Source organism: Perca fluviatilis, chromosome 8 (assembly GCF_010015445.1).
Source record: "Perca fluviatilis chromosome 8, GENO_Pfluv_1.0, whole genome shotgun sequence".
In the NCBI taxonomy this organism is placed as follows: domain Eukaryota; kingdom Metazoa; phylum Chordata; class Actinopteri; order Perciformes; family Percidae; genus Perca; species Perca fluviatilis.
The window spans coordinates 21166766-21193715 of NC_053119.1; the positions used below are offsets into that span (position 1 = coordinate 21166766).

A 26950-nucleotide genomic window follows, 5' to 3' on the forward strand; every position below is an offset into this window, starting at 1 on the left:
ATACAAATTATAAATAATAATTGCATGTACTGCAAAAGCCAAGAAACATAAATAGAAAATGCAAACAATGTACAATATAAATATTACAAATGATTTCTGTTTTTAAAATGAAAGAGCTGTTGTACCAACAACTTCAACATAGACGATCTTTGGTGGAATACGTCCGTGCGTGACTCCGGACGACGTGGCGTAGGAACCGCTAGCTTCGCCTTCATCGCTGCTACTGTTGTATCAGTTAGCCAGAAAACAGCAGGTTTGAATCGTTACGAGCTTTGTATTGTTTGATAGATTCTCTGGCTGCCGCCAACATGATTTCACTCACGGATTCACAAAGTAAGACCGGTTTATGTTTTCCCGTTGTTCTTTGTATGTATGGTTTCTGTGTTAAACTCCGCTTTCGCTTAATATAGAGGTTAGTAGCTCAAACACAATTGGCTGAGAGCGTCGTTACGTCACGTAGCTGAACGTCACTGTGAAGCGTTTTAAATGACGAAAAAAACTCATTTTTTTTTTTTTGTCTCAAGATGCAAAAATCATTTTAAATAATCCTAAATTGTCATTAAGCAGTCCTCCTCAGTGATTTGCAACATTGACCGCGATGACCTGCTACAACAGTATGGAAAAGTCTCTGGTGGTCTCACCCATATACTGAATATCAAAGTTATTATGTGGCCCATCTCTTATTTCATATAGTTGTTTTCCTCATTAAGTTGAATGGAGAACAATACACTCCTCATAAATACTGTAATACATATTTTTAATACATTTATCCATGCACTCTTTTTAATTTTATTTAACTGTGTTTCATTTGTGTGTGTAAGTAAATACAGTTTGCTGGCTTATTTTTATTCTGTCTTCCTTTCTAATGCACCCTGTTATTGTCTGCAGCTGCTAGGTTTCTACGTTGAAATGACAGTTTATGAGATGTCATGTCACCACATACTGTATCTGTTGTAATCACTGTTTTGTTTATTACAGAAATTGGGATGGGGCTGACAGGGTTCGGTGTGTTTTTCCTCTTCTTTGGGATGATGCTATTTTTTGATAAAGCTCTCCTCGCCATTGGAAATGTGAGTTGGTCAATAACACTATTAGAGACAAACATCCCCCTCATAAGACCTGACCAGCGTCTCACCTCTGATTGTATTGTGTGTCTTTGCTTGTTGTGCAGATCCTATTTGTGTCAGGCCTGTCCTTCGTCATCGGCCTGGAGCGAACGTTCAAATTCTTCTTCCAGAGACACAAAGCAAAAGCCACCAGCTTCTTCCTGGGAGGAGTGTTGGTGGTTCTGATCGGCTGGCCGATCATTGGTGTCGTTTTGGAGATCTACGGTTTCTTCCTCTTATTCAGGTCAGCGCAAACGGAAAGAAAACAAATCTCTTTGTCATCATTATGCTAAATTAAAGGTGCAATAGGTACAATTTATAAAACTAACTTTCTGTCGTATTTGCTGAAACTGACCCTATGTTCCAGTAGAACTAAATGAAGCAGGTCATTCAAAAATAAAATCTGGCTCCTCTGGCACCACCTAAAGCCTGTATTGAGATTTGCTCCCTGTTCAGATACACCAATCAGGGCTGGGGGGGGGGGGGGGGAGGTTGTCTAACTGCGTGTCAATCACTGCTCATGCACAGCATTCATTCTCCCTTGTGGGGGGAGGGGCTTAGGAGACCGTTTTTGGCTTCAGCAGAAAGGGGGGATGGACTGAGGAGTTGTCGATGTTCAAATGTTTTGGCTAAGTCCTGGATCTTCACAATCTTACCTACGGCACCTTTAATGTAAATTCTTTTTTGGTCTCACCTCATTCTCTCTCTTTAACAGAGGATTCTTCCCGGTGGCAGTGGGCTTCATCAGACGAGTACCTGTAATCGGCTCTTTGCTCAGTTTACCAGGGATCAGTACAGTAAGTATTATGACAATCAGTGAATTACAAATTAAGCATCCCTTTAAATGATTGCAGACTTGCATCAGACGGCTAATTCATCACACAGAATATTTAGTTACTTTGTCACTGTTTGACACTATTTTATGTGTTAATTAAAAGCTGCAACAACATCTTAGAAATGTAGAAAGTACATAAAGTTAGATCCTGAAAAACACTGCATTTACAAGCTTTTCACAAAAAAGTTAGGCCGCCAAGACAAACCGTGAGATGAATTTTAGATTTTTCATTATTATGAATCGTTTGGTCTGTAAAATGTCAAAAAATAGTGAAACATGCTGTTATAACTTCTCACAGCCCAAGGCTATTTATTCATATAGCTCGTTTTATTCAACGAAGTCGTTCAAAATCCAAAGATGTTTGCAGCAGTTTCAAGGCTCTGCAAGTTGAGTTCCATACTGTACTGACAATAACTAAAACCAATGTCTGGCAGGAAAGTAGGAAATCATTCAAAAAATGATCAATAAGCCTCTGGAAATACTAAACAGTGTTGAAAAGTAAACAGTTTTTAGATGAACGGTTTAAATAGACATGAAAGTTAATTCTTGACTTTGGTAACAGTGGTTTGATAAAATGATCAAACTAGCTCTTTCTTGAGCTTTTAGCAGATTCCAGATGGAGTTTTCTGTTGAGTCTATTTGCTGGTGAAGACTGTGAAACGTAGATAAAAGCTCTGGAAATAGCTAGAAATTGAGATTATTTAGTCAACCTGTTTGGTCTTTGTGAAACATTTTGGGTACAAAGGTTTATAGGAAGGCTTTCACTGAAATGTGAGTGCTGACAGTCTGAGAACAGTGTCTCTGTTTTACTGAACACTTGTCTGTTGTCAGGGTGAGGCCTTTATCAGTGTCCAGCATCAAGTATCAGAATGTAATTCTCTTAAAGGTTCAGTAGGTAACTTTAAAAAAAAAACAACTTCTTGTCATATTTGCTGGAACTGTCAGTAAATCCTAACAGTAGCACATGAGACTGATAATCTGTGAAAACATCATGTTCCTCTGCCTCCTCCTAGTGCTCCTAACGGCATTAGCAAGTTTCCACCACTCTCAAAATAAAACAACCAATCAGAGCCGAGGAGTCTCTAATGCATTGTCAGTGACTGCTCATGAACTACGGTCAAACTGTAAAACTGGGCAGCACTGATCAGATATGAATCAAGATTCTGTTACTGCCTATTACTGCTATTGCTTATTTCTTGCCCAAATGCTGTCAGAAACATATTTTAGTTACTTAAGAAATAGGCAATAGCAGTAACAGAATCTTTAATCATATTTGATCATCGTGCCCAGTTTCACTGCAGTGCGTAAGAGACTCCTTGGCTCTGATTGGTTGTTTTCCTTATGCCTTTAGGAGCACCAGAATGAGGCAGAGGAATGTGATTTCAAATTTTTTTGTTTTTTTTTACAGATGATCTGTTTCCTGTGAGGATATATTGACAGTTTGAGCAGATATAATAAAAGTTACCTTGTAGCTGGTGTATGTGGTAAAAACCTCATTGTGTCTCTATTTTCAGTAGTTTGCACTTTTTGTGGTTTTAAATGAAGCTTCTCTCAGATATTTTCTCTTTTTCTTCTTCTGAGCTTTAAACTTTGTTTGCATTGAATGTTTTTGTCTGATTCAGTATAACTTGTAAAAAAAAAGGCAGATTCTAAATAACTCTTGTTGTCTTTTTCTCTTCCAGCTGGTGGATAAAATTGGTGAAAGCAACAATATGGTATAACATAGGACTGTTTTTGTATCTGAGGAGAATTTCAGTATTTATCCTAGTTTCTAATAGTGACTGTATATCTTGGTCATTGCCACTCCAGAACTGTGAATCCAAACAAAATGTATCCGTGGATGTTTGACTGACATGATGTTTTGTATCTGACTGCCAAGAGATTTTTTATTGTAAAAGCTGGAAGCAGGTCTCCCATTTTGTATCATTCCTGTCTGATATTTATGGACTGATAACTTGGGACCACTGGATCAACTCAGCGGAGAGTCAGGAGCTCTTTGCAGCACCCTCTCCTCCAGATTGTGTGCCTGAACAGTCACTGAGAGCTGTTTTTTTGAGTCCCTCAATGAAGTGTTACTGGAATTTTGTACATTAAAAATAAATAATGTTGAGCTAAATGTTACTTGGGAAAAGAAACCTGAACTTTTGTGGAAAAGGTTAAAGATGCTTGTCATGGATATGTTGTACTGTAACTTTTGTAAGTGCATACTTAGAATAAAGTGTGTATTTTATAAATTTGTGTTATTTGTTTTTTGCTGCAGAGATCAGTTTTATATGCCACACAGGATCATTAATCCTTTGATTTTCTTTTCTCACAAATTTACATTTAATTAAATTATTTCTTTGATAATTTAAGTGTAGGTTTATCTCTCCTCTTATTTACTTAACATTTATCACAAAAATACTACAGCGCTATTGAATACATTTTTTTTAAGTTATTGTGCTTATTAATGTATTTGTCAACATAATCTATGAAGTAACTGTTTAAACTGCATAACAGCAGTACTCATAAAAATGATATATGATTACAAACATGTAGAAAATACAGTGTGTTACAAATGTATTAACCGTTGTACAAAGCATTCACAGACGGGTTTAAAACTTCAATCTGTATATAAATATAAACTAATAAAGACATTTTGAGCTTGAAGGTTCATTCTTGACTTGAGGAGGGAATGGCTCCGTGTTATTCAGTGTCCCAAGGGACCTTATAAGATGATACATATTGATTACTGAGTATTATATAGTCTGCTCATTTTCAGGTTCATCCTTGTATTTTGGGTTTCTACTAGAACGTGTTTACATGCTTTAATGTTTAAATGTTATTTTTCTCATACTGTTTATCTGAATATAATGTACCTGTATTCGCCCTCTGTCTAAAACGCTCAATTTTAGCGCGTGTCTTTTCAAGCCCCTCCTGAAAAAGCCGTCTGCTCTGATTGGTCAGCTGTTCCGGGGCTTCCGTATCTGCACTCTCTGCACCTAGACTGCAGCCGGGGAATGACTGTAACAGGACTGTAGCAGAACTTTCTACCTATATATAGTATAGTTGTTGTATCACAGCCGTAAAGAAGACTGGACAAAAAGGCATAGAAATCTCACTTTCTACAATATGGGACCTTTAATGGGTGCTGGTAGGCAGGTTTTGTTGCCATTGGACAGAGTCACGCTAGCTGTTTCACCCTGTTTCCTGTCTTTGTGCTAAACTAACCGGCTGCGAATACCTGCGCTACCTTCATTTTACCATAGAAATATAAGAGTGGTATCAGTGTTCCCATCTAACTCGCTGCAAGAAAGTAAATCATTCTAATACATTAAAGAAGTTCAACAGGGGGAAAAAAACCCCAAAAGAAATCAGATTCACATTTGCTATTTTCAGTGAATACATCCCTCCACTTGCACCGAGTCATGACAAAAAAATCTTTTACAGTATGACAAGCGATGATACGCACAGCTTTTATCGGGAAAGCATCAACTCTTTGACCAACTTCAACTACTTTTACACTCCTCCTCAGCCTCAGGTGTCTACACTCCCATTTGGTCTACCAACACGCTGTCATCACATCAGCTTTCATTCATAAAATCTTACCAGTGTCGTCATTACACGCTGACCCCGTGAAGAGATTAAAAGTTTATCTTTCTCTCAAGTGTGTGTGATTAATGAGCATTGACAGTTTTAACAACACCTGTCACTTGTCAATGGAAATATTACTTGAGACATAATTGAGCATCAATGATGCTGTGATTTACTTTGTTGTTTTTATAATGGAACAGCAGCGGCAGAGGAAGCATAAATCATACATTTAGCCTGCAGGAGTTAACAACACATACAATTAACGGTAAGATATATATTTTTAATATTATTACTATTAGTTGTTGTATTTTGTAAAATATCTTAGAAGAACTAGCTCTTAGAAGGGATACATGAAAATTTAGTTTTTAATTAAAATGTGCATTTATAAAAGCAACATGTTACTTTAAGTGCCCATATTTAGCATTTATAAGTATTTAAAACTGTAATGTAGTTGTCAGCAGAAAAAAGTGTTTATTAGCATATTTGTCAACAATTATAACTCCTGTGTATAAACAGATAATGAATGACAATATAGTAAAATACACTTAAAGACACAATATAAAATATGTCTTCACAGGAGAAATTATAATTGTTGACAAATACTGTACATTAATAAACACTTTAAATGTCTTTATATCTGCCTTTAACTACATTATATTGTGTCATAAACCATTTATTCAATGGTCGTGGGGATGTAGGGTTATTCCTCTTTTTCTATTCTAAAATTGTTAGTAGTACTATTAGTGTTATTCTTAATTAAACTAAATGTCATTACAGAGTTCAACAATGTCCCTAATTGTCACGTTGCTTGTGGTGACATTAGTTACTCAGTGTTGGAGTGCACCACAGGTAAGTGAAAGTAGATTTTTCTCTTAAATGTTTAAGCTGAATTTAAACAAACACATTAGGAAATATAATTAGGAGATGAACTATCATCTTTTACATCATATTTCAGCGGAGGAACTGGACTCCTCAGGCCATCTTATACCTAAAAGGAGCACGTAAGGATTTACCGAAGAAATTTAAAACTGAAGAATTGCGTGCTTTTGAGCTGTCTTGTCAAATAAAGAGAAAACAGTGTTGAATGTTGATGTTTTTTCAGAAGGACAGCGCTCAGTGTTGCAGCGCAAAGGAAGAGACGAAGTGGACACTTTACATATAGGTGTGTAGTATGTGATGCCCTGCAGCTTAGAAATAAAAAATAGTTATGTAGTGGTGTAATATTATTTTTTGGCTCTTAATAGCTTGTTCTACTTTCTAATAGGTGACTCTTTAACAAGATGCAACTAACAACTTTATTTATGGTTAATCCAGTATTTACTAATGCTTTTTTAAATTAGATACAAGCCATTATTGAGAACAACTTCTGGGTTTTAAGGTTTTGAAAATTCTCTGTGGCTGGTGTTTTATCTGCAGACCATCTGGACCATAATCCATTTAAATATTAATGATTTATTTCTTGTTAATGGGTTATAATGTTACTGATCTATAAAGTATCCGTAAATGATTCATTAACCATTAATTACACTAATGTAATAAACACTCGAAGAATTCTTATGTAGATGTTAGATGTAATGCATGAATAAAAAAACTTTATCTCACACAATGTAATGTCATTTCCTTTTTAAATGTCTTTGCCCTGCGTCTCTGCAGTGACTCACAACCAGAGCAGTGATGGACCTGGATTGTCTTTGTCTTCCCTTCTTCTGGAGCTCCTGCAGAAAGCTGTGGAAGAAGGTAAAACCCCTGAAAGTTATCACCAACACATCTCCATCATCTTTTTAAATTTATTTTCTTCCTCAGGTGGAGGCAATCCAGATAATTACCCAGACAAACAAGAGATGAATTGGAAACATTTGTGAAGACAATTTTGCCTTATTGTTGCATATTCTTGGATTTATTATGTTTTCTCATACGTGTTACTTATCGCTGGTTGAGTTTACTTGTAATCAAACATGCTAAATAAATCAATTTCCCTCGCCTTGTCAGTGAGCTGTGTCTTCAACATGGAGAGGTTTCCTTTTACAGCTGCACAACTTGCTATCGATTAAGAACAAATAAAAAGAAAGTCTGTCAGCTTGGGGCAGCAATTAAGTTGTTCACACCACACAGGGATTAACACCATGCTAAACACCACTCAGTCATTAATCATCACACTGTCTGAGAGAGGTGGCCCGATGAGTTTTATTGGAAATGGCAGCCTGAACCAGCCGTGACTGAGTCAAACAAAGTTCATCAGCTGAGTTGTACTCCTGACATAAATCAGATTTAAAGTACATTTGTAAATGCACAAGTTTGCTGTAAAAGCAACAATTTCCTTCTGGAAGAGCTTTAGGAAAGGAAATATCATAACATTATGAAACAAAACTAGTTAAGTTTAGGCAACAAAAAAACCTAGGGTTAGAAAATCATCAGGGACTGGCTGTAAATAAGTCACTTCAAACTACTAAAATATGGATGTAACTGCATCATGGACTAAGGGCCGTAAAAGTTGGTTCATTTTAAAACCTGCCTCCTTATTGGATATTGGTGTTCTTATACTTTGTCACATCACTTCCTCATTTGTTCCCACAATAATTACTATGGCCACGAGAGTTCCCCACCTAACAACAAACGTAAATATGGGTCATTATGAACTGCTTGCACAATCGACCTATATGGTCGTTTTCTGTGTAAGGTTGGTCTGAAATATCAAATTATTTGTTGTAATGCCCTCATACCATCCAACCATCGTGCCCCATACCTATTAAACCAATGCCAGGATATCTAAAATCTATACCAATGTTTCTCCTACTTGTGATCGATGTCAGCGTTCCCCTGCATGCATGTTTTGGCTATGCCTATCCTTAAAAGACATAGATAAGGAGTGGACAGAGATATTTTTTATATATTACTGGAGAAATGTTTGTACTGTACCTGCTCACAGCTTTATTCTCGATCTCTCCTTAAAGACATTAAAGCTTTTTGTCACCTTGTTAGCAGGACGACATATTGTCCAAATGTACCGCTCATTCTTGTTAGAGAATACACATTCTTAGAATAGACTCATTAAAGGCCTCATCTAATTAAAAAAATACTTGAGTTAAAGCTTTTATCAGGATTTCATCCACTGACGCAAATGAATGAATGTGATAATACATCCCAAAAAAACATCAAGTCCCTGTAAAATCCCCTCAGGAGCTTCCATAGTTTTTAGGATTTGTTTCATTTCCAATTTGAACCTTTTTAGATCAAACTTCCAGTGCACCTGTCTCTGTACACCTGTAGATGTTCCCTTTACTACTGAATAACTGAACACATGCACTTCCGGTTCAAGCAACAACAGCTTTATTACACAGCAAAACAAATGACACACGGTCCCACACTGCAACACAGCCGAGGACAAATGAGTCAGAGCAGCATTTCACTCAGTTGAAGTCACAAACTGACACCTACAGCTAAATCTGACGGGATTAAACTCCCATACGCCTGTGAATCTACAGAGGGCAGTGTGTTGAAGGTGTGGAGGGTGGAGCTGTGTGGGGTTTAGTGACTGCAGAGTGATAATACGTCTGGAGGGTACATCACCCCCATGTGTTCAGTTAGACATCCTGCAGGTCCTTCTGGATGTCCCACAGCGTGTTGGCACTGGCTTGTAGTTGGGCCACCTCGTCATCTGTCAGGGTCATGTTGATCACACTGGCCACACCTCCGCTGTTCAGCACGCAGGGCAGACTCAGATACACCTCCTCACTGATCCCATACATGCCCTGCACACAATGAACAACAACCTCACTGTCTCTATGAGATGGTACATCTCAAAGACAATATCAAATGCTCAAATTTGAAAAGGCTGAACCAACAAGTTTAAATTGCAAGCCACAATTTAAGGCTTGAATATTAATTGAATAGTTTTTTTTTCTCGCAAATGTGACAGCCGGTGAACAAAATATCCTTTATATATATATATATATATATATATATATATATATATATATATATATATATATATATATATATATATTATATTGATGTCTGTCAATGCTGCTGACTCTGTGAACTGAGCCTTTTTGCACTGAAAACCAAATTCCACTAGTAAGTAAAGGAATGTAATCACTTTCAAAATTGGATTTCAATCAACTTCAATTATAATCTGTTTCAGATTTCGCCTTACAAATGAAACTTTAGAAATCTAAATTCTAATTGCAATAAATCAAAAAACAAATATTTATGCAAAAATAAGTAACATGAAGTGTACTTTAGAACAACAGATTTAGACTATGCTGCATAGCAACATAGTTTTTTGCAGGCAAAGGTACAGTTTGTATCCAGACACAGCTTGCTTCAGGCTCTGAACGTATGTGAAAACGAATCTGTGTGTGAGCAGCTTTTACCTTCACCATGGTGGAAACAGGATGAATCCTGTTCATGTTCCTGATGAGGCTTTCTGTCAGGTCAGCTACACTCAGACCGATGGCCCAGTTGGTGTAACCCTTCAGTTTGATCACCTCGTAGGCACTGAGAGGCACAGGACACAACTTAAGGGCCAGTTTTCAGACTGCTTAATGTTGGAATTTATTACAGTTAGTGTATTTTAATGGTGACTGGTATTTTCCGGTACATTAAAAAGACGTAATAAGCCATACTTTGTATCAAATTAGACCATAACTAGAAATAATGTTTTTCTTAGACAGAAAATGAATAGTTATACCCTAATTAAAAGCCTAAACGCCTAAATTATCCTGTAATTAGTACATAAATAAGATATAATAATCCTTACCTTCTATCAAATAAGACCAAAACAAGAAAGTATTTGGTCTTTAATAGACAGAAAATGAACACAGTTAGAAATAAAACTAAATTATGCTGTTACTAGAAATGCCTATATTTATAATATATTATACCAAATTACATTCTATTTAGAAACCAAATACCAGGGCTTATTAGAAGAAAAGTACTGGTAATGTCAAACCACATCGTCACATCTGCTGCAACTTCAGTACTATACTACAAGCTTTATCCATGCTCTACATGCTACATGCTTCACAGCTAAAACATGTAATGTTACTATCTGACCACATATAGGCTGTAGAAGCTGCACGACATAACATAAGCATCGTTATTTCCCAGTCACATCCTTATTAGTGGCTAGAAGCCTGTTTCATGTTGAGCACGTCTTTCAACGTCAGCACGTCTTAAACTGAAGAACGGAAGAAATCTGGCCTTGTGAATATGCTATTTGCCCAAAAGACACAACAATTTTACCACGTTATTAATTTCCTAATTGTTCGACTCTACATTCAAAAATAAGACCATACATTCGGTTATAGGGACCAAGACCATATGAGTCTCCCAAATTAATAAAGAAATTGATCTGACAGCTGTTTATTAATGGCCATCTAAAAAAAACAACAAGGATTTCAACTTCCGAACCAAGACGGCACTGCACCTCTTCTCTTCTATAGCCTAATGGAATAACGTTACATCGTCAATGGGAACACATGTCAGAATTCAACACTTCTGTGTTACCCTTCACAATAAAAAGCTCTATGACCTATGAATATTTCATTGAAAGGTTACACAATAAAATACATTAAAATATTAATTATATTTTCCACATGTCGTGAGATTAGAATTATAAGGTTCTATCTCCACTTTTGGCCGAAATTGAGTTTTTTACATAATCTGATCCCTTAGGTGTTTATTAATGCCTGTGTGGTGTTATTTATGTAAAAAAATATTTTCTTAGTTAGTTATTAATAAAATAAAAAGGTTCCATCTCACAAAATAGCTGGGATGTAAAGACTTTGATGCCCAATATCTCAGAACTACCCTAAACGGAGATAGAACCTTATAATTCTCAGCTCACGATGTGGCATATCAATACATTACTGTAATTTAAAGGTCACATGGCATGAAAATTTCACTTGATGAGGTTTTTTAACATTAATATGCGTTCCCCCAGCCTGCCTATGGTCCCCCAGTGGCTAGAAATGGCAATAGGTGTAAACCGAGCCCTGGGTATCCTGCTCTGCCTTTGAGAAAATGAAAGCTCAGATGGGCCGATCTGGAATCTTGCTCATAAAGATCATAAGGAGCAAGGTTACCTCCCCTTTCTCTGCTTTGCCCGCCCAGAGAATTTGGCCCACCCATGAGAGAGAGACATCATGGCTTTCAAACAAGCAAAGCGGCAGTTGGTCAAGGCCACACCCCCACCCTCCACCTTGCCCCCCCCCTCTCTCCTCCTAAATAGCTACAGACACAGAAATGGCACATACTAAGGAAAGCTCATTGTGGGACTGGCTCTAGTGGCTGTAATTCTGCACCAAGGCTGAATTTCAGGAAAGAGACCACTAAGGTCTATATAAAAGCATCCAAAGAGCACCATGTCATGGGACCTTTAAAAAACTAACCAAGTCTTGCCTTAATGTAGCAATATGCGCCGCTTCTTTTTGGCACATTGTAAGCATCAATTCTCTCTTCTGCTTTTACTTTTTCTGTGAGGTCACGCTCGACGTGTAGCAGGCTCAGTGTTGACAAATATAATTTACATTGACATTGTCATCAATACATTTTATGTAGCCTGATTATTCTTTTAGTCCCTTCCTGAAGCACCCATTCCCCTTTTCCTAAAACTGACTTTGATTACCATGACAACCAAACAGACGAACACAGAGAGCGGCCACAGTGCTTCAGAGGTGCATTCAAAAGACGTAAATAAACGCTAAAGGTGGAGAACGTGGTCATAGAGACAAAATCAGTAGGGTAATACAGGGAATACACTAGTTTGTATTCTTTAAAATTAGGGTAGTTGTGTGCACAATACTGTAACGGCCGATGTTTTCTGAACAGTTCCTGTCTTCGTCGAAGTATGTTTTAATGATGTTCTGTTAATGTTTAGGGTGTCCATTTATGTTACCTGTGTTTTAGTGTTGTGGGGTTGATTTAGTGTTCAGGTTTATCTACTGTACATGTATTGGTGTAACCCAGTGACTGTAAAATGAAGGTGTAGTCTATATCCTTGGCGTTCCACTTCCGGGAATGCTTCAGTGCCGCAGTAAATTCTGCCGGATGCATGTATTTTCGCCGATTTCAGTTTCCTTCCGCTTTCTTTTTTGTTGGAATTTTAAACTTCGGTGGATTTATGAGTATGGTTAACTGCTCCTCAGATCTCTGCAGAGTAAATTGACACAGCTAGCTAGACTATCTGTCCAATCTGAGTTTTCTCTCGCACAACTATTTTGCAGTGGCACAGCCCAAGACGATTGCGATTGGTTTAAAGAAATGCCAATAAACCAGAGCACGTTTTTCTCCCATCCTGCAATTCTGTGTGGAGTAGCCAGACCCTCCTCCACTCAGCGTGTGGATGGTCTGGCAAAGCGAGACTAGCCCTTGGTGTAACCATGACCGAGACTTGGGTGGGGATATATGTATATGTGTGTGTGTGTGTATGTATGGCTTTGGGGGGAAGGTAACCTGCACACCACATGCAGAACACTTTACAGCATCTTCTTAGTCAAGGAAATGTCAGCAAGTGAACTCCGGCCCACCTGTCCACCACCATCTTGTGTGTTTCCATCCAGTTCTCATTGTCGCAGTCAGTGCCGATGTCCGGGTTTAATGTCTGCAGGTTGACTCCGGCCACGTTTGTTCCACTCCACACAGGCACTAAAACACATGTTGTAAACTTTCAACCTTCGTCCACACACTTCACACATCACAGTCATAGTCTGCACAATCGTTTGTCAATAACATAATAACGTTCAGACAGAAATCCCACAAATCCTCACCACTGGTGTCTCCATGTTCTCCCAGGATCCAGCCATTGAAGCTGCTGGAGTGGATTCCCAGTTTTTCGGCCATCAGGAAGCGGAAGCGTGCCGAGTCCAAGTTGGTGCCGCTGCCGATGACTCGGTGCTGGGGAAGGCCGCTCAGTTTCCAGGTTACATAAGTCAGCACATCAACTTTTGAAAAGTGTTGTAAGCATTATTAGAGGGTGCATGCTGTATGTCTGTGTGAGAGCCATAATGAAGAAATGTGTGTTGGACAGTACCTGGGTTGGAAACCACAATAATGGTGCAGTCGGGGCTGTATCTGACGATCTGAGGGACGATGTGTTTAAAGATGTTGACGTTTCTCTGGACGAGGTTCAGCCTGCTCTCTCCCTCCTGCTGACGGACTCCAGCTGTCACCACTACGATGCGGGAGTTTGCTGTCACAGAGTAGTCTGAGACAGAAGTAGATTTGTCATTAAGGTTAAGTGTCCTCACTTTCAGGTTCCTACCTTCTTATCTTTAGATAAGCAGAGATTTCAACACAGCTAGTAAGAATCTTGGCTATTTTTAATGCCAATACGGACAAAAATGGCTTGGTCACAATGCTTGCCAGTTAGCTGCACCATTCAGTGTCTGAGGTATAAACGTGCCTTTGTCTGCGACTATTTTGGGGGTTTTGAGGAAGAGGCTGCCATGCTGCAGGTCCATCATCTCTCCTTTCAGCTTGTCCTCCATCACATCCACCAGGGCCAGTTCATCAGCCAGCTCCTGCACACATCAGGGAAGTTGAGAGCAACACTTGTTCCCCTCACAATACATTTATTCACTAATCAACATGTTTTTTGCAGTTGGGGTGTCCAACCTCAATATAGAAGTTCAAGCTGTTTGTTTTCGGGACTAAATAAAAAATAAATATATACCTGTCCCACTGTTGTAGAACCTACCTCCCTTGTAAAGCGACTTTGAGTCTATGAAAAGCGCTATATAAATTCAATTTATTATTATTATTATTAGAATGGCCTCCACCATTGGTCATTAAACCACAGTTTTCATTCACACCCACAAGGCCACATTATATGTTGCTTTGACACTTTTATACAGATGATACTCAATTATATATAGAGCTTAAAGTATGACTGAAAAAAATGTTACTGCAGGATTGCCTCGATGAAATGTAAAACCGGATGGCTCACAATTGAAAATTCCGATAAAACAGAATGTACATATCATTGGCAACAAATCAAATCAAATCCTGATCATAAATATATAATTACTTGCTTACATATCCCTTAGCCATAGTGCAAGCAGTAACTTGATTTGCATACAGTATATTGGGTGTAACAATTTCTTACACTGGAGTTAATCAATAAGGGAAAATTGCTGCTATTATTACTGTACGGACAGAAAGCAGATGCCCAATTTCATGCGTTTAGGTAGAAAGTCAAGCCTTTTGGTGACAAATACATTTTTATGTCACCACACCTCAACAAGGACAGTGAAGGGATAACAGTAAGATCAGACACCAAGCGATCAGTAATAATCCGGGGGAGGATCCTGGGTATTACCCTGTCCTGTGTCACCAGCAGGCATGAATGTAATCTGAGCAGAGGCAAAACCTGTGTGGCTCTTACCCTGAGCAGGATGCTGACAGCACAGGCCATGCCAACCTGGCCCACGCCCACTACCGTCACTTTATTCCTGGGGGGCTCAGGAGGACCACTGAAAAGCGGGGTGATCAGCTTTTGCAGCAGTGAGGACATGTTCAGTGCTAAAGAGTAAAAATGAAAGGAGGAAAAGAAGAGTGTTCCTGGTCAGAAAACATGTCGACTGCAGACGAACACAGACACAACTGAAAGAAAAGGCTGCATGAGCACTAATGGAAGCATGGTATCTAGATCCATTACAAAAAAAAGAAAAACCTTAAACAACACACTGACTGAGTTTGGTCCCACACATAATCTTTCTGCAGAGTTCACCTTGAAATGACAAGCGGACAGACACAAAAACACAGCAGCAATACTTGCATTGTTTGGCGATGCTCCGAGCTGCGAGGTATAAATACCAACATGTAATCAGCATGGCAAAGTGAATGGATACCTAAGGTGTGTTCCCACAGAGCTGTGTCCCCCCTGCATCCACAACACCTCCCACAGTCAATGTTTGTGCAATCCAGACAGCTGAGGCAGGTATCCGGTCAGCTGCAGCGGTAGCACAGAGCACATGTGACTCAGGGCCGGCTCCTCTCCTCTCCCTCCACCCTCCTCTCCAAATGGAGGACGGAGCACTATAATCGGATGCTGAACTGGACTGACTGCAAACTGTTAAAGGAGTTACTGTAATCCCTTAACGCTGCCTCCATCTGCTGCACCTGAACTATAGAACCTTGCATCTAATAGGATGCCTCTAAAGAACAATACCAAATTATTTTTTTATTTTACAAATGTTACCTGAATTCTCTCTCTGAGATAAGTGTGGTATATTACATTCTATTATTTTACAGTGATAATATTGCCACTGTTAAATAACAACATGCAGAAATCAGAATTATGTATGATGTAGTTGCCACTGAATTTTTAGCACACTGCACATGTGGGAATTATTTTTTACTTTATGCTGCAGACTATAGCTACTGTAAAACATGAGGCACGACATTGTCTCTCCAACTGTTGTATGTGCAAGAGATTACTGATTGAAATTAAACATGTTATTGTGAACCAAGACATCTGCAAAAAATAGCCATCACTCTCACTTTTATCCTCCATCTCTGAAGGAGGATCAAAGTCCCATTGAAAGTGCACTGTCCATTCAGTAGCCGTGAGTAAAACTGGATTGGAGGGTTAAAGCATGTAAACACGGTCGGTTAAAGAGCTGGCTTAGCCTGTAAGGTTACAGTGAGGACAGTAGGTTTCATGACTTTTAATTACGCAAAAACATGGTTGGTACCTGAAGGACCAAGGATCCATAGTATCAGAGAATTAGCCTTTTTGACATTTTAGACATGACCGCTGTTGTATAGCAACCTGTCGAATGTTGGTATGTGACTGAGGAAGTTAAGTCACCCTTGAAGTTAAACACAGACAGTGCACGGTGCAGATGACAGACAACACATTAAGCCCTTGAAAACTGCAGTTTCAGTATGACCACCATACTGCAGGGACAATACGTTGTGTAATTATGTTTTAACATGTGATAACATCCCTTTCATTTATCTGGGTAATTATTTGATGAGCCACAAGGTCCCAGATAAAACTACATTTAAAGGAAATGACCTACAACAAAGATACTTTTCTTAAATGACTATGCTATAATCTATTTATCTTTAGTACATCATTTCTTATTCTTGATTTCTTTTAGAAAGTGACTTTTAATGGTTCAGATGGTGGTTGTCTGAGAGTACCTGGAGATAAACAGTCAAACTGGAAGCAGTCACAGCTAGTGATGAAAAATGTGTATGTAGATCTACTCTATGGTAGATAAATAGATAATAATTTGCAATTCTACGAAGCCTGAAAAGCACAAAAACCTAAATTCTGCACAGAGAGCAGGAAGAGGACACTGAAAAAATGCAACTGTTGTCACTTTATAAAGAAACTTTTAGACAACATAACTTTCTCCAGTTAAGACACCACAAACAAAAACCAAAATCCAATCTACAGTACATGCCTCCTGCAGATATTTTAAATTTCCACATAACAAAGAAAGTCATGGCTGTTCACCTGTTGTCTTGAGGGTCCAGGTACTCGGAGTGCAGGTCCTTGTCCTTTCTCCAACACTTCAGTAAGAGTCACCCTTGGTTTGGTGTACTGTGTGCCTGCTCCCCTTCCTGTTGTGCTGTCAGGCTGCAGCCTACTGGATTTAATTGACTAAGCCTCTCCATCCCCTACAAAGTCTCAGTTTGGCATTCCAAGGGTCACCTCACTCAGCTGGTACTTATTCACCAACAACAATGCACATTTCCTGTTAAATAATAAAGAAAAGAAAGCTACATAAAAAAGGTTGCACATACCACTTCACCATTATAATGAACTTTATTTTTCATACCCAATGTTACACTTCATCTGGAGTTGCAAATAAGCTTCATAGCCTCTCTGCACTGATTAAGGTCAAGTTGGAGGCCCACTGCAGTGCTTTGGCCGAGCTCACATGAAAATGACTCCAGCACTTTAGAGCCAGGGAGCTGCTGGGGGCCTCTGAAAAGATGGTGTGTCTTTTTGGCAGTGTTACCACAGACAACAGGTTTCACTCATTTACTCATACTTAAATCTCAGCGTCTCGAGGACACTGACTGCTGAGATGCATGTCTAGAAAAGCACAGACACCTCTGAGCCAGCAGGAGGAGAATCAATGTTAAAAGGACAACCACTGCAGGGAAAAACTGTACAATGAACAGACAAGACAGACATCTGGTTAGCTGTGACAGGAAGCAATACTCAAGATAGCTTAGCCTCGTAATAAATACACATTGGCTACTAGTATTTGTTTACATGATCAGCCAGACATGTCCATCTCAGAATATGAAAAAGTCCCTTACTAACCTGCAGACTAAAAGTTTAAAAACAGTTGTCCCCCACCCCAGTTATGCTTATTTGAAATTAGTAAGCCAACTTTACTGGCTGTACTCAGGAACTGCACAAAAATAGGACTATAATTGATTTGGGTCTCAATTTAGTGTCCGATGGCCTAAGTAGGATTTCAGAGGCTAGTCTGAATGCAAAAGAATACAGGAAACATCTTAATTTCACGTGTTAAAAACATTCATGCTGTAGGACCCCAGGTAAGGCCTGTGCAGCATCCGGGAATTTCCCAAGAAGGCCACAGCAGTGTCTATGTGTGTGCTCTTTTAGTATTTAATGGAAAGACGTTGGAGATCTGGCACATTCACGTAAATCAGCTGTTCTTTGCTTTACGTGTGTGCACTCAATCTCTCACTACATTGCAGGAGAGCAATGTGTGAGATAGAGAGATATAATAATTGGTGCTCTTGTGTGGATTAAGAAAAAAAGTTCTCATTTTTAAAAGGCACTGACTAAAGTTAAATAAGAGAGGGTATTCTGCCTTACTAGGCACAGCAGCCGCTGCCAATCTGGGCTGGTGTCCTGCGTTAGGAGATGCTTCTTCAACAGGAAGAACAGTGGGGTGCTGAAGGGACTTGGTCAAGCTGTCACATTACATAACTTAAACACATTCAGGTGCACAGAGGCAATGAAAATAGCAGGAAAAATAGCACGAAAAAAATATGTTTATTGAAACTCTTCTTCAAAGCTCCTCCACAGCTGACAAGCTACCTTCAAAACTTTAAACTTTTTTTTTTTAAATCCTAAAAGATTGATTACTTGGGGAAATGGTTGGTAGCAACATATGTTGTGTAAATTTGTTAAAACATGCAAAAATACTGGTATTGCCCAGCCACCGCTACAGAAGACAAAGAAAAATATCAGGTAACAGCCACGTTTATTTTATGATACACTGCCTACATTATCATAAATAAACAGATTAAAAATCCTTACCCACATAACCCCTGGCATTTCTGTCCATTAGAGCTGCCTGATGATGAATCACTTGTGTTAAGTCAGCAAGGTTCAAATTAAGGTACAGTATCACTTTCATGTATTACATATTGCTTTGAAATGTTACCTTAAATGTGCTAAGAAAAGTTGAATACACCATTTTAGAAAAATATCAAAATAGAAAATAAGATGCCCCAGAAACCTTCCCAGCCCCAACATCACCTCCAGTGAATGCATCCTCCCTCCCAGCAGTTAAACGATCCCTTTGAGAGTCACATGCAGTCTCTTAATTGTGGTAATTTTCTCAGGCAGAAGTAGTCAAGAGTTCTTAAGGTAATACATTGATTTACTGTCCCAAAAAGGATTAACTTTCTTCATGTCTTCTTTGCAGATCTGCCATGTCTGGACACATGCAGACAGTGAGGTGAGCTATGTGGGTGTACTGCAACAGCCAATCCTGCATATAGGACTGAAGGATTAAAAATCTAATAAAAACAAAACAAAAAAAGCACAACAGAGCACTACAACCCAAAGCATGTAAACTCAAACGGGCACACTGACAGGGCTGGAGAATCAATAACCTATGATCGAACACTGCGATTTTAGATTCCTGAAGGAGGAACTGCCAAGCAAGTGGTATATTGTCAATATTAAAAAAGCTGTTTCATTAAGAATTTTGTTTGTAAATTGATGAGGATGTTGATCCAAGATTAATACATTTTCCTCTTCAATCCACCAACAGTAAAAATCATAACAATACAGTAACCAGAATTATAATTTTAGTCATAATCATAGAGCCCCATATACAATGATTCAAGCAGTGATCAGCCACTGAAAAACGTTTTTATATCTCAACCTGAACGTGGGCGGATTTTCCTCATGCAGTGATGCGACCGGATTACACCATGTGTCTCCTCCCAGCACAGACCACATTAAAAAGTTGAATTGACCTGAGGACCATAGAAATAATTAATCACTACCTAACTCTATAGCTACAGAGCAAATTTTGAAATTCATACAGAAACACATGTAACATTCTGATATTAGTAATAGCACTGCTTTGTGCTTGAAAATGGGAGGGCACTATGTGCTAAAAGTGTCCAGGCACTTCACCATCAGAAAAACACCTGGCACAGAGAGTTATAAACTACAGTATGATTTTCAAAAACTACAACCATGCATGGATAAACTGGCCACTCCATTCAGCACTCGTTTCTACATACACGGGTTAAATACACACAAAGACACAAACAATTCACAGATTAAAATCAACATTAAAATAGTCTCTTCTGACTGCCACAAAACAGTGTTATCCAGAAGCTACGGTTTCCTCTTGTGGTGGGAGGAAAGCTGGACTCCAGAGAGGAGAAAGTTTATCGTTCCAATTAAATCTTTAACGTTTGTCCAACCCTGTGGGGCAAGAAGAGGTGAGCCAAGATTACTGCTTGAGTTGTGGTGTGCTGTGGCAGGCGGCAGGGAGGCGGTGGGGGCATTGCTAGAGACGGCTGAGGGTCTTTACTTGTCGGTGCCCGCTGTAGCACCGGCACTGCTGCCGATGCCCAGGTAGGTTGCTGCGTTGTTCACAACGCCCTGAAGGGGGACAATGACGCTGTCCAGGAGGCCTTTGAGGGTGTTGATGTTATCGGCACCCAGGTTCTGGTAGACATAGAAGAGAGAACCACCCACCACAACAAGGAGCAGGAGCTTGAGCAACATAGACAAGAAGCCTCGTCGGGCTGGCGCTTTGCTTGAAGAGACAGAGCTGCCCACTCTGGAGAAAGACTCAGAGTAAGAGTGGGTGTCAGTGTGAACGCTGTGCTGCACACGGGACTCATCCAGCCAGTATTCACTTGGTTTTAAAGGTCGACCAGCTGCCCCTCGGATCGGACGCCTGCAGGTCGCACTGATCGGGGAAACAACAAAACCAAACTTTCAGGCTAGACACAAAAAACATTTTGGTTAATATTCTGCAGTACTTGATTCATGTGTGTTACCTCATGCCTGTTGGTGTGCTTATTTCATTGGCAAGAATATCTTCAACAACACTATCGCTGGCCTTCTTAGGGGTTTCTTCAGTAATAATTTCATCCACCACCTGTCAGTGTAATACAAAAACAATGTTAATACAAACTTAAAATATATTCCTATCAACAAGATTGGAAATTGCCATTTTGCCATTTCCAATCTTACCTTGGTATGCCGTCTGCTGCTGGTTCTGACGGTAACTGGAGCTTTCCCTCTGCTCCTCACAGGCTTCTCCACAACAGGAACTGGCTCTGGCTCAGGGGCAGCAATCTCCTCTGAAAAACACATTTAATGTTAGAACAGTCAAACATGGCAATATCAGTACAGTAGGGGGTGTTTTCCCCCAACATTAAACAGGGAAATTGCTGGATAACTTTGCTTAGTAAAAATAAAAAATAAAAACATATTTGAAGAACAGACTATAAGAAAACTGACATATTCAGGCCATGTTATTTGTCTTGGTAAGTAATGTGAACTTTAAAAAGCTCATGGGTAATGTGTAGTCAAGAGCTCACCATCTTCCTTGTCACTGTACTGGTCAGAATTTGTGTTGCCATTCTGGTTACTGTCTGCCTTGGGGAGAGCTGTGACGTCTGTAGGAGCTTCAGGTTCAGCTGGAGGCTGATCCAAAAGCTTCTGCAGCTTCTTCTCATACAATTTACGGGTGGTGGCTGAATAGAGGGAAAAAGGGGACACATACATTATAGGACTGCTTCAGGGACCAATATTTGCCAATATCTACTGGTCTATAAGCTGGTCAAAATTCTGTAAAAAAACAAACTTAAAAGGATTCTTACCAAAAATATTTGTTGGCAAACAGTTATTAGATTTTAAAACTAAATAATTATTAGTGGTTTTGGCCTCAAACATTCACTTTAGGTTGGGCTATAGTTTGAAACCCAATAAATTGCCAGATTTGTTATTTGGGTTATGACTGGAACATAACCAGATTTGTGAAGCTAATTTGGATAAACTGGTCAAAACACAACGACAAAGTACATGCATTTGTGAATTGGTTTTGATACGTTGTCTTCATAAGTGATAAATTAGTTAATAATGCCAAAACATATATTCCTAATCTAATTTATTTGCATCTTTGAACAATTTAAATCTAATCGTATTTCTAATGTTGGATACGTTCTTTTCTCAAAAGTCTGAAAAAGGCCTCCAAGGACTCACCAACAATGGGTCCTGAGTCCACACCATGTTTGGCCAGCTGCTGTTTTAAATCTTCATCAGTGAGATCTGTCACCTCCACTTCCTCTGTGCGAGGCTTGTCTGTCTTTTTGGTAGCTTTCTGCAAAAAAAATAAATAGAAATAAAATAAAAATTACAAATCATACAACAAGTGACTCCCACGCGTTCCATCAATACATACAGACGACCACAGCCACACATCACAGTTAACCACAAATAATTAACCAAAACTTACTCTTCCAGATCGACTTTTGTTGGACACCACGGGAGCAGGTAACTCTTCATCGCTGGAGAAGGTGTCTGCAGGCGGGCTCTTCTTATTATTCAGTATGGTTAAGTTTTTCAGATACAGCTGCACATACACTTCTTTTTTATGCTCTCCGCTGGGAAGTGGCACATTGTTGACTGTGAGCTCATTCTTCAGTTTATCTTTCGTGAGAACCGACGGATCTTCGAGAAATTCTGCCATGCTTAACTTTATTTTAGCTATCGTTCACTCAGCAGCTACAAACAACAACACCGGGAACGTGACTGAATAGCGCTGTTGTCAAACAAGACTGGCGCCTAATCGCCGCCAATTTAGCTAGCAGTACAGAAGTGGTTTACCAAATAAATGCACAGTTTTACTTTTTAGCCTGATGGCTAAAATATTGACAGGTAGCTTTGATTTTTCGCAAATAGATACGCACGTGTGCTTTTAACGGAAACAATGCAAACAATCTGAATTAACTAGCTGTAATGTGGTTGAATTAGCTTAGCTTCAAACCGGTCCACTTGCTTCTGTCTGTCCGCGTTCGAAACAGGGCCAAACAACAACCAGCCCCGCTATTGGATGGAATACCCCAGTAAGCTCCGCTCTGATTGGCTTGCTATGAATGGAACGCTCGCAGGCCGCCGCCACAAAGAAACAGCAGGCCGTGTGTTTCTGATTACGGCTTTGTATTAATCCTGCACGCGATATTTACACTATTGCTTGAATTTACAAGCGTTATTGATATTATTGTTTTAAATAAGTAGACAAATGCTAGTTTAAATAATTAATTTAAGTCGCATTGAGTGATGAGAGAACAATGTTAATGGCGATGTAATAGCAATGTCTGTTACTCGCGTATATACAGTTCTCTTAATGCATCCATGGTATTACAACGGCAGTTTCAGTCTGTGTAGCATGTTTGTAGCATGAATTAATGGTTAATAACGGTTAGCAGTTAATAGCAATAACTACAGTGTCACCAATGGTTTTCATATTAGCCTACATAATGTGGCAGAGTGTGAATGTTAAGCTATTTAGATGAAGTCTGCCTCTGTAACAGAAGAGGGCAGCATGAGCCACATTATTAAAAAAAACATGGGTTTATTTTATGTTTCATTTTGTTTAACATTGCGCTGATTTGGTTTCTCTGAGATTTTTCGTGAGGCTGTTCCAGAGTTGAGAAGCAACAACAGCATCAGCACAATAACAATTCGTTTTCAACCTTGACCTGGTAGCAGGTAGATGTGTCTGCACAGAAGTGGTCAGACACTCTTATATGTCAAGATTAAATTGATAAAATCAAGGACACGAGGAGGTAACACAATAATCACTTTCTTCCAGTCTCCCTCAACACACACACAAACTGCACCTTCTCCAATGTGAGGATTTGCTGCTTCTGTCAGTTTTATATTATTAAAAATTGAATATCTTTGGATTTTAGACACTTTTGGACAAAACAAGACATTTAAGAAAATGTCAACTTGGAGCCTGAAAAACTGATTTGAAATTTCTTTTCACCTTATTGAATCGCTGAACATATGAGATGTGGGTAGCAGTTCAGAGGTCTGGAGCCAAGCAAATAATTGACAAAGGAATCAATAATGAAATAATCGCAAGTTGCAGCCCTACACTCGCACACAGACATGGCAGTGTTTGACCACCTCTTGCCTTTCTTGGGTCGACATGCTGGTCTCTAACCCTGTGGTGAGGCCTCCTGCTGTGGGGACAGTGGTTTGAGGTGGCACCGTGGCTCCCCACCTGTCCTTCAGACTGGCCTCTCTGGGGCTTTTTGGGATGCTGCTATAAAAACCAAGCAATTGATCCCCACCTCAGCTCCAAACCACACTAAAATACAGCACTTCAAGTATAGTTCAGCTTTTCCATAGTGCATTTGCCAATGGAGTGTAAGCATAAAAAATGTTGAGCCCTTGAGAAACACCTCTTAAGCTTTCTATGTATGTAATTTATACAGAAAATAAGGCATGGGCCAAGAATCATAGAGAGTGCCTCTTTAAGCATAACAGTCATGGCCTCTGAAAATTGATCAAAGCCCACGCTTTAATCGTCAACATTCACATTTTCAGAATGAGTTCATCTAAAATGGAACTGCTCCACTTGATGTTGAACAGTCAGTTTAATCGACGCCATTTCTTGACAGATGATTGTGAAATAAATCTAGAGAACAAATGAAACAACTGGCAAAGACAAAAAGTAATTTATGCAAAAATAAAGGCCTGAGTGCTGTTACTTAAAGAAAGTTCTGTTGAATTACTAAAAGTTATATAGTGTTTAGAAAAGACGGCATGTGTCAACCTAAAACATCCATGTTCTAAAAGTAGATTTCTGTTCACTTAGAAAAATGTTGAACACAGACTTCTTGGTCGCGTTTATCTTGGATTTTAAACATTTCTAAATCCCAATTGAGCCAACCACAGAAGTAGCTTAGGAAAAGTCAACCTTTACCACCCAGAGGATGTCTTATCCAATTCCACTGACATAACAAAACACATACTTACTGTAGTTATACCTAGTTATGAAATTTCAGCACAATGTATGATCACAGCCCTCATCACCTCATGGGCACACATCTGTTGATTGGTCCATATTTACAAAATAAATAACCAGTCAGCTGTATATATAATTTCTTTTATAAAAGTGTATTTTCACACTTAAGTTTTTTACATTACCAGAGCATTTTGTTGTACCATCCAAAACTAAAAAAAAGGTGAGTTTTCCTTCACTAATCTATCACAACAATCTCTAATCCTCAGAGGATGTTATTACGCAGTGCCAAACTAATTAAGATCAAGTCCTGGGCAGTATCCTGTGCAAAAAGGAGGGGTGGATGTAGGCAGCGGAAGCAGTGCATTTAACAGGAGCTGAGATTTGTGTGTCCTGGCCTAGGAACAGCCATCTAGTGGTGCTCATACATTATATTTTCATCTGTTGACAATCCAAACTCTACTTAAAGGACACATGCTTAGTTGTAGACATTTCTGTCAGAAGGAAAAATGAGACTCCCTCTCTGGCCCTTGTTGATGCCCATTTGGCCACCTGCCTGTTTGTATATAAGTACTCCATATATTTGCATTACTATTATGATTTGGGCTTTTCCCGTTTTATTTGGCCATTGAGTACAGAGACACACTTCCTCATGTCCTCACTGAACTTATTAAACGCGCAAACATTACTGTGTGTAAACTTTCATGTAGTGAATGAAGAATTTCTATTAAGTCTCCACAGTGAGGCAGCCATGGGATGCAATGTTGGATCATCGGGAGGAAAACTTAATGTAGGTCATCCATCTCCTCAAAATGTAATGCACTGACATAAAAGGATCAAGACAAATTTGATCTGTTAGAGCCACTGAAAGTGCCTCTTCTGCCACTGCAAATGCACTATGGAACGTCACTGATGTAGAACTTTTCAAGATCATGGATCCTGTGTGCATAGCTAAAGCTGCTATAATCAACAATTTCAATATTAACAATGAATCAAATGATTATGTGTTATGTGAAAGGGGTCACTCGTAGTTACAAATCCACAGAGAATTATCAACCACAATAGGCAGCTGTTGTCAGTGAAACAGCTCTAAAAACTCACTGTACACTATCTAGTCAGCACCAAACAGCACACAGACAAAGTTAGCGAGAAGCTGGTGAGCAAAGTGGAACATTTAGCCAGATATTTCCCTCAGGAGTTAAAAAGAGTGACTAGACTAGACTTTAATTCATCCGGTGGCCAGAAACACAACTCCAAATCAATGCTAATGTTGCTCCATATCTTCCCCAAATAAACTTTATAAGGTGATGTTAAAGTTGTGTTTTTAAGCTTGTTTCTGCTGCACCAAAGTGGCCAAATGATCAGTTAATGCAAGGAGAACATGTGCTAGTGAGCTGCACAATCATCAGCCTTGCCCAAAAAGAAATGTATCCAATGTTCCTGAGCGTAGACCTGGCTGCCCCATGACTAGGGATTCAAGAACATTCCAACATTACACTAAGGGAATTTGTTTCAGCCAACACAACCAGCAAAGTGACAATGATACGCAGTGCAATATAGTGTCAAAACACTGTAAAGATACTTTAACATTTTAGAAACCACATATTTGACTTTACCCAAGGTTCATCACCAGGTTGGCCTTTTTTTAACGTGCCTGACATGGCTGAACCGAAAGGCCGGTGGCTCGCGACTAAAAGAGAGTGCAACCTTACACAGGTGACTGCCAGACTCTTGAGTTAACAGGAAAGAAATATTTCCGTGCTTAACTTGGCTGAAGTTTTCAACAGACCTGCCTCTGCTTAGTTTTTCTGTCCGCATGGCTGAACACTGGTACCAGACCAGTATGGGAAGCGCCAAAGACTTCTCAAAAGCCTCCTGTGATGTGTCGGCTGTGACACCACCATGCCCCTCGACTGTTTCCTCTCTTTCTCAGATGCCTGGGCTCTGAGCTCACAGGCCCTCACTCAAGCAAGGAGTCACCGTTCGGGAGTGTTATCATTAACCGTACCTAATGAATGAAAAGTAGACAATCAACAGAGACTCAGTGGCACTCCTGGGTGCAAGTGCCAGATCAGGGAACATGCCAACAGCTTAGTGCATTCAGCATTTTATTGCAATCGTTGGCAGGACTCAAGCTCAATTTTCAATTAAGTACCAAAAAAGAAGAGCTCTTTGGGGACCTTTGTGTGAGGTGCTTC

At 39.4% G+C, this 26950-nt stretch overlaps 4 protein-coding genes across 7 annotated transcripts; 2 read left to right on the forward strand and 2 right to left on the reverse strand.

Annotated features, from left to right (window-relative positions):
* Window positions 1–160: 160 nt before the first annotated feature.
* Window positions 161–4175, forward strand: golt1bb (golgi transport 1Bb). The gene is made up of 5 exons (XM_039807427.1): window positions 161–333; window positions 979–1070; window positions 1172–1350; window positions 1822–1903; window positions 3624–4175. Exons 1-5 carry the CDS (start codon window positions 309–311, stop codon window positions 3660–3662), a joined length of 417 nt encoding a protein of 138 aa, XP_039663361.1. The 5' UTR covers window positions 161–308; the 3' UTR covers window positions 3663–4175.
* A 1528-nt stretch (window positions 4176–5703) lies between these two features.
* Window positions 5704–7495, forward strand: LOC120564600 (spexin prohormone 1-like). 2 transcript variants are annotated; one of them, XM_039809731.1, is made up of 6 exons: window positions 5704–5779; window positions 6292–6363; window positions 6470–6515; window positions 6617–6676; window positions 7168–7251; window positions 7318–7495. In XM_039809731.1, the coding sequence occupies exons 2-6, from the start codon at window positions 6301–6303 to the stop codon at window positions 7374–7376; spliced, it is 312 nt and encodes a 103-aa protein (XP_039665665.1). In that variant the 5' UTR covers window positions 5704–5779; window positions 6292–6300; the 3' UTR covers window positions 7377–7495. The 2 variants fall into 2 exon arrangements, with proteins under 2 accessions (XP_039665665.1, XP_039665666.1); XM_039809732.1 differs by having other exon boundaries at window positions 6620–6676.
* Window positions 7496–8824: 1329 nt separating this feature from the next.
* LOC120564647 (L-lactate dehydrogenase C chain) lies at window positions 8825–17118 on the reverse strand. Of its 3 annotated transcripts, XM_039809807.1 has the most exons (9): window positions 16985–17118; window positions 15293–15313; window positions 14900–15036; window positions 13919–14036; window positions 13547–13720; window positions 13284–13457; window positions 13044–13161; window positions 9888–10011; window positions 8825–9263 (listed from the first exon to the last, which is right to left on the reverse strand). In XM_039809807.1, the coding sequence occupies exons 3-9, from the start codon at window positions 15026–15028 to the stop codon at window positions 9096–9098; spliced, it is 1005 nt and encodes a 334-aa protein (XP_039665741.1). In that variant the 5' UTR covers window positions 15029–15036; window positions 15293–15313; window positions 16985–17118; the 3' UTR covers window positions 8825–9095. The 3 variants fall into 3 exon arrangements, with proteins under 3 accessions (XP_039665741.1, XP_039665740.1, XP_039665742.1); XM_039809806.1 differs by lacking the exon at window positions 15293–15313; XM_039809808.1 differs by lacking the exons at window positions 15293–15313; window positions 16985–17118 and adding an exon at window positions 15366–15495.
* A 1582-nt stretch (window positions 17119–18700) lies between these two features.
* On the reverse strand, window positions 18701–22842 carry tmpob (thymopoietin b). The gene is made up of 6 exons (XM_039809625.1): window positions 22233–22842; window positions 21980–22097; window positions 21316–21471; window positions 20966–21075; window positions 20770–20870; window positions 18701–20678 (listed from the first exon to the last, which is right to left on the reverse strand). Exons 1-6 carry the CDS (start codon window positions 22464–22466, stop codon window positions 20291–20293), a joined length of 1107 nt encoding a protein of 368 aa, XP_039665559.1. The 5' UTR covers window positions 22467–22842; the 3' UTR covers window positions 18701–20290.
* Between the last annotated feature and the right edge of the window lie 4108 nt (window positions 22843–26950).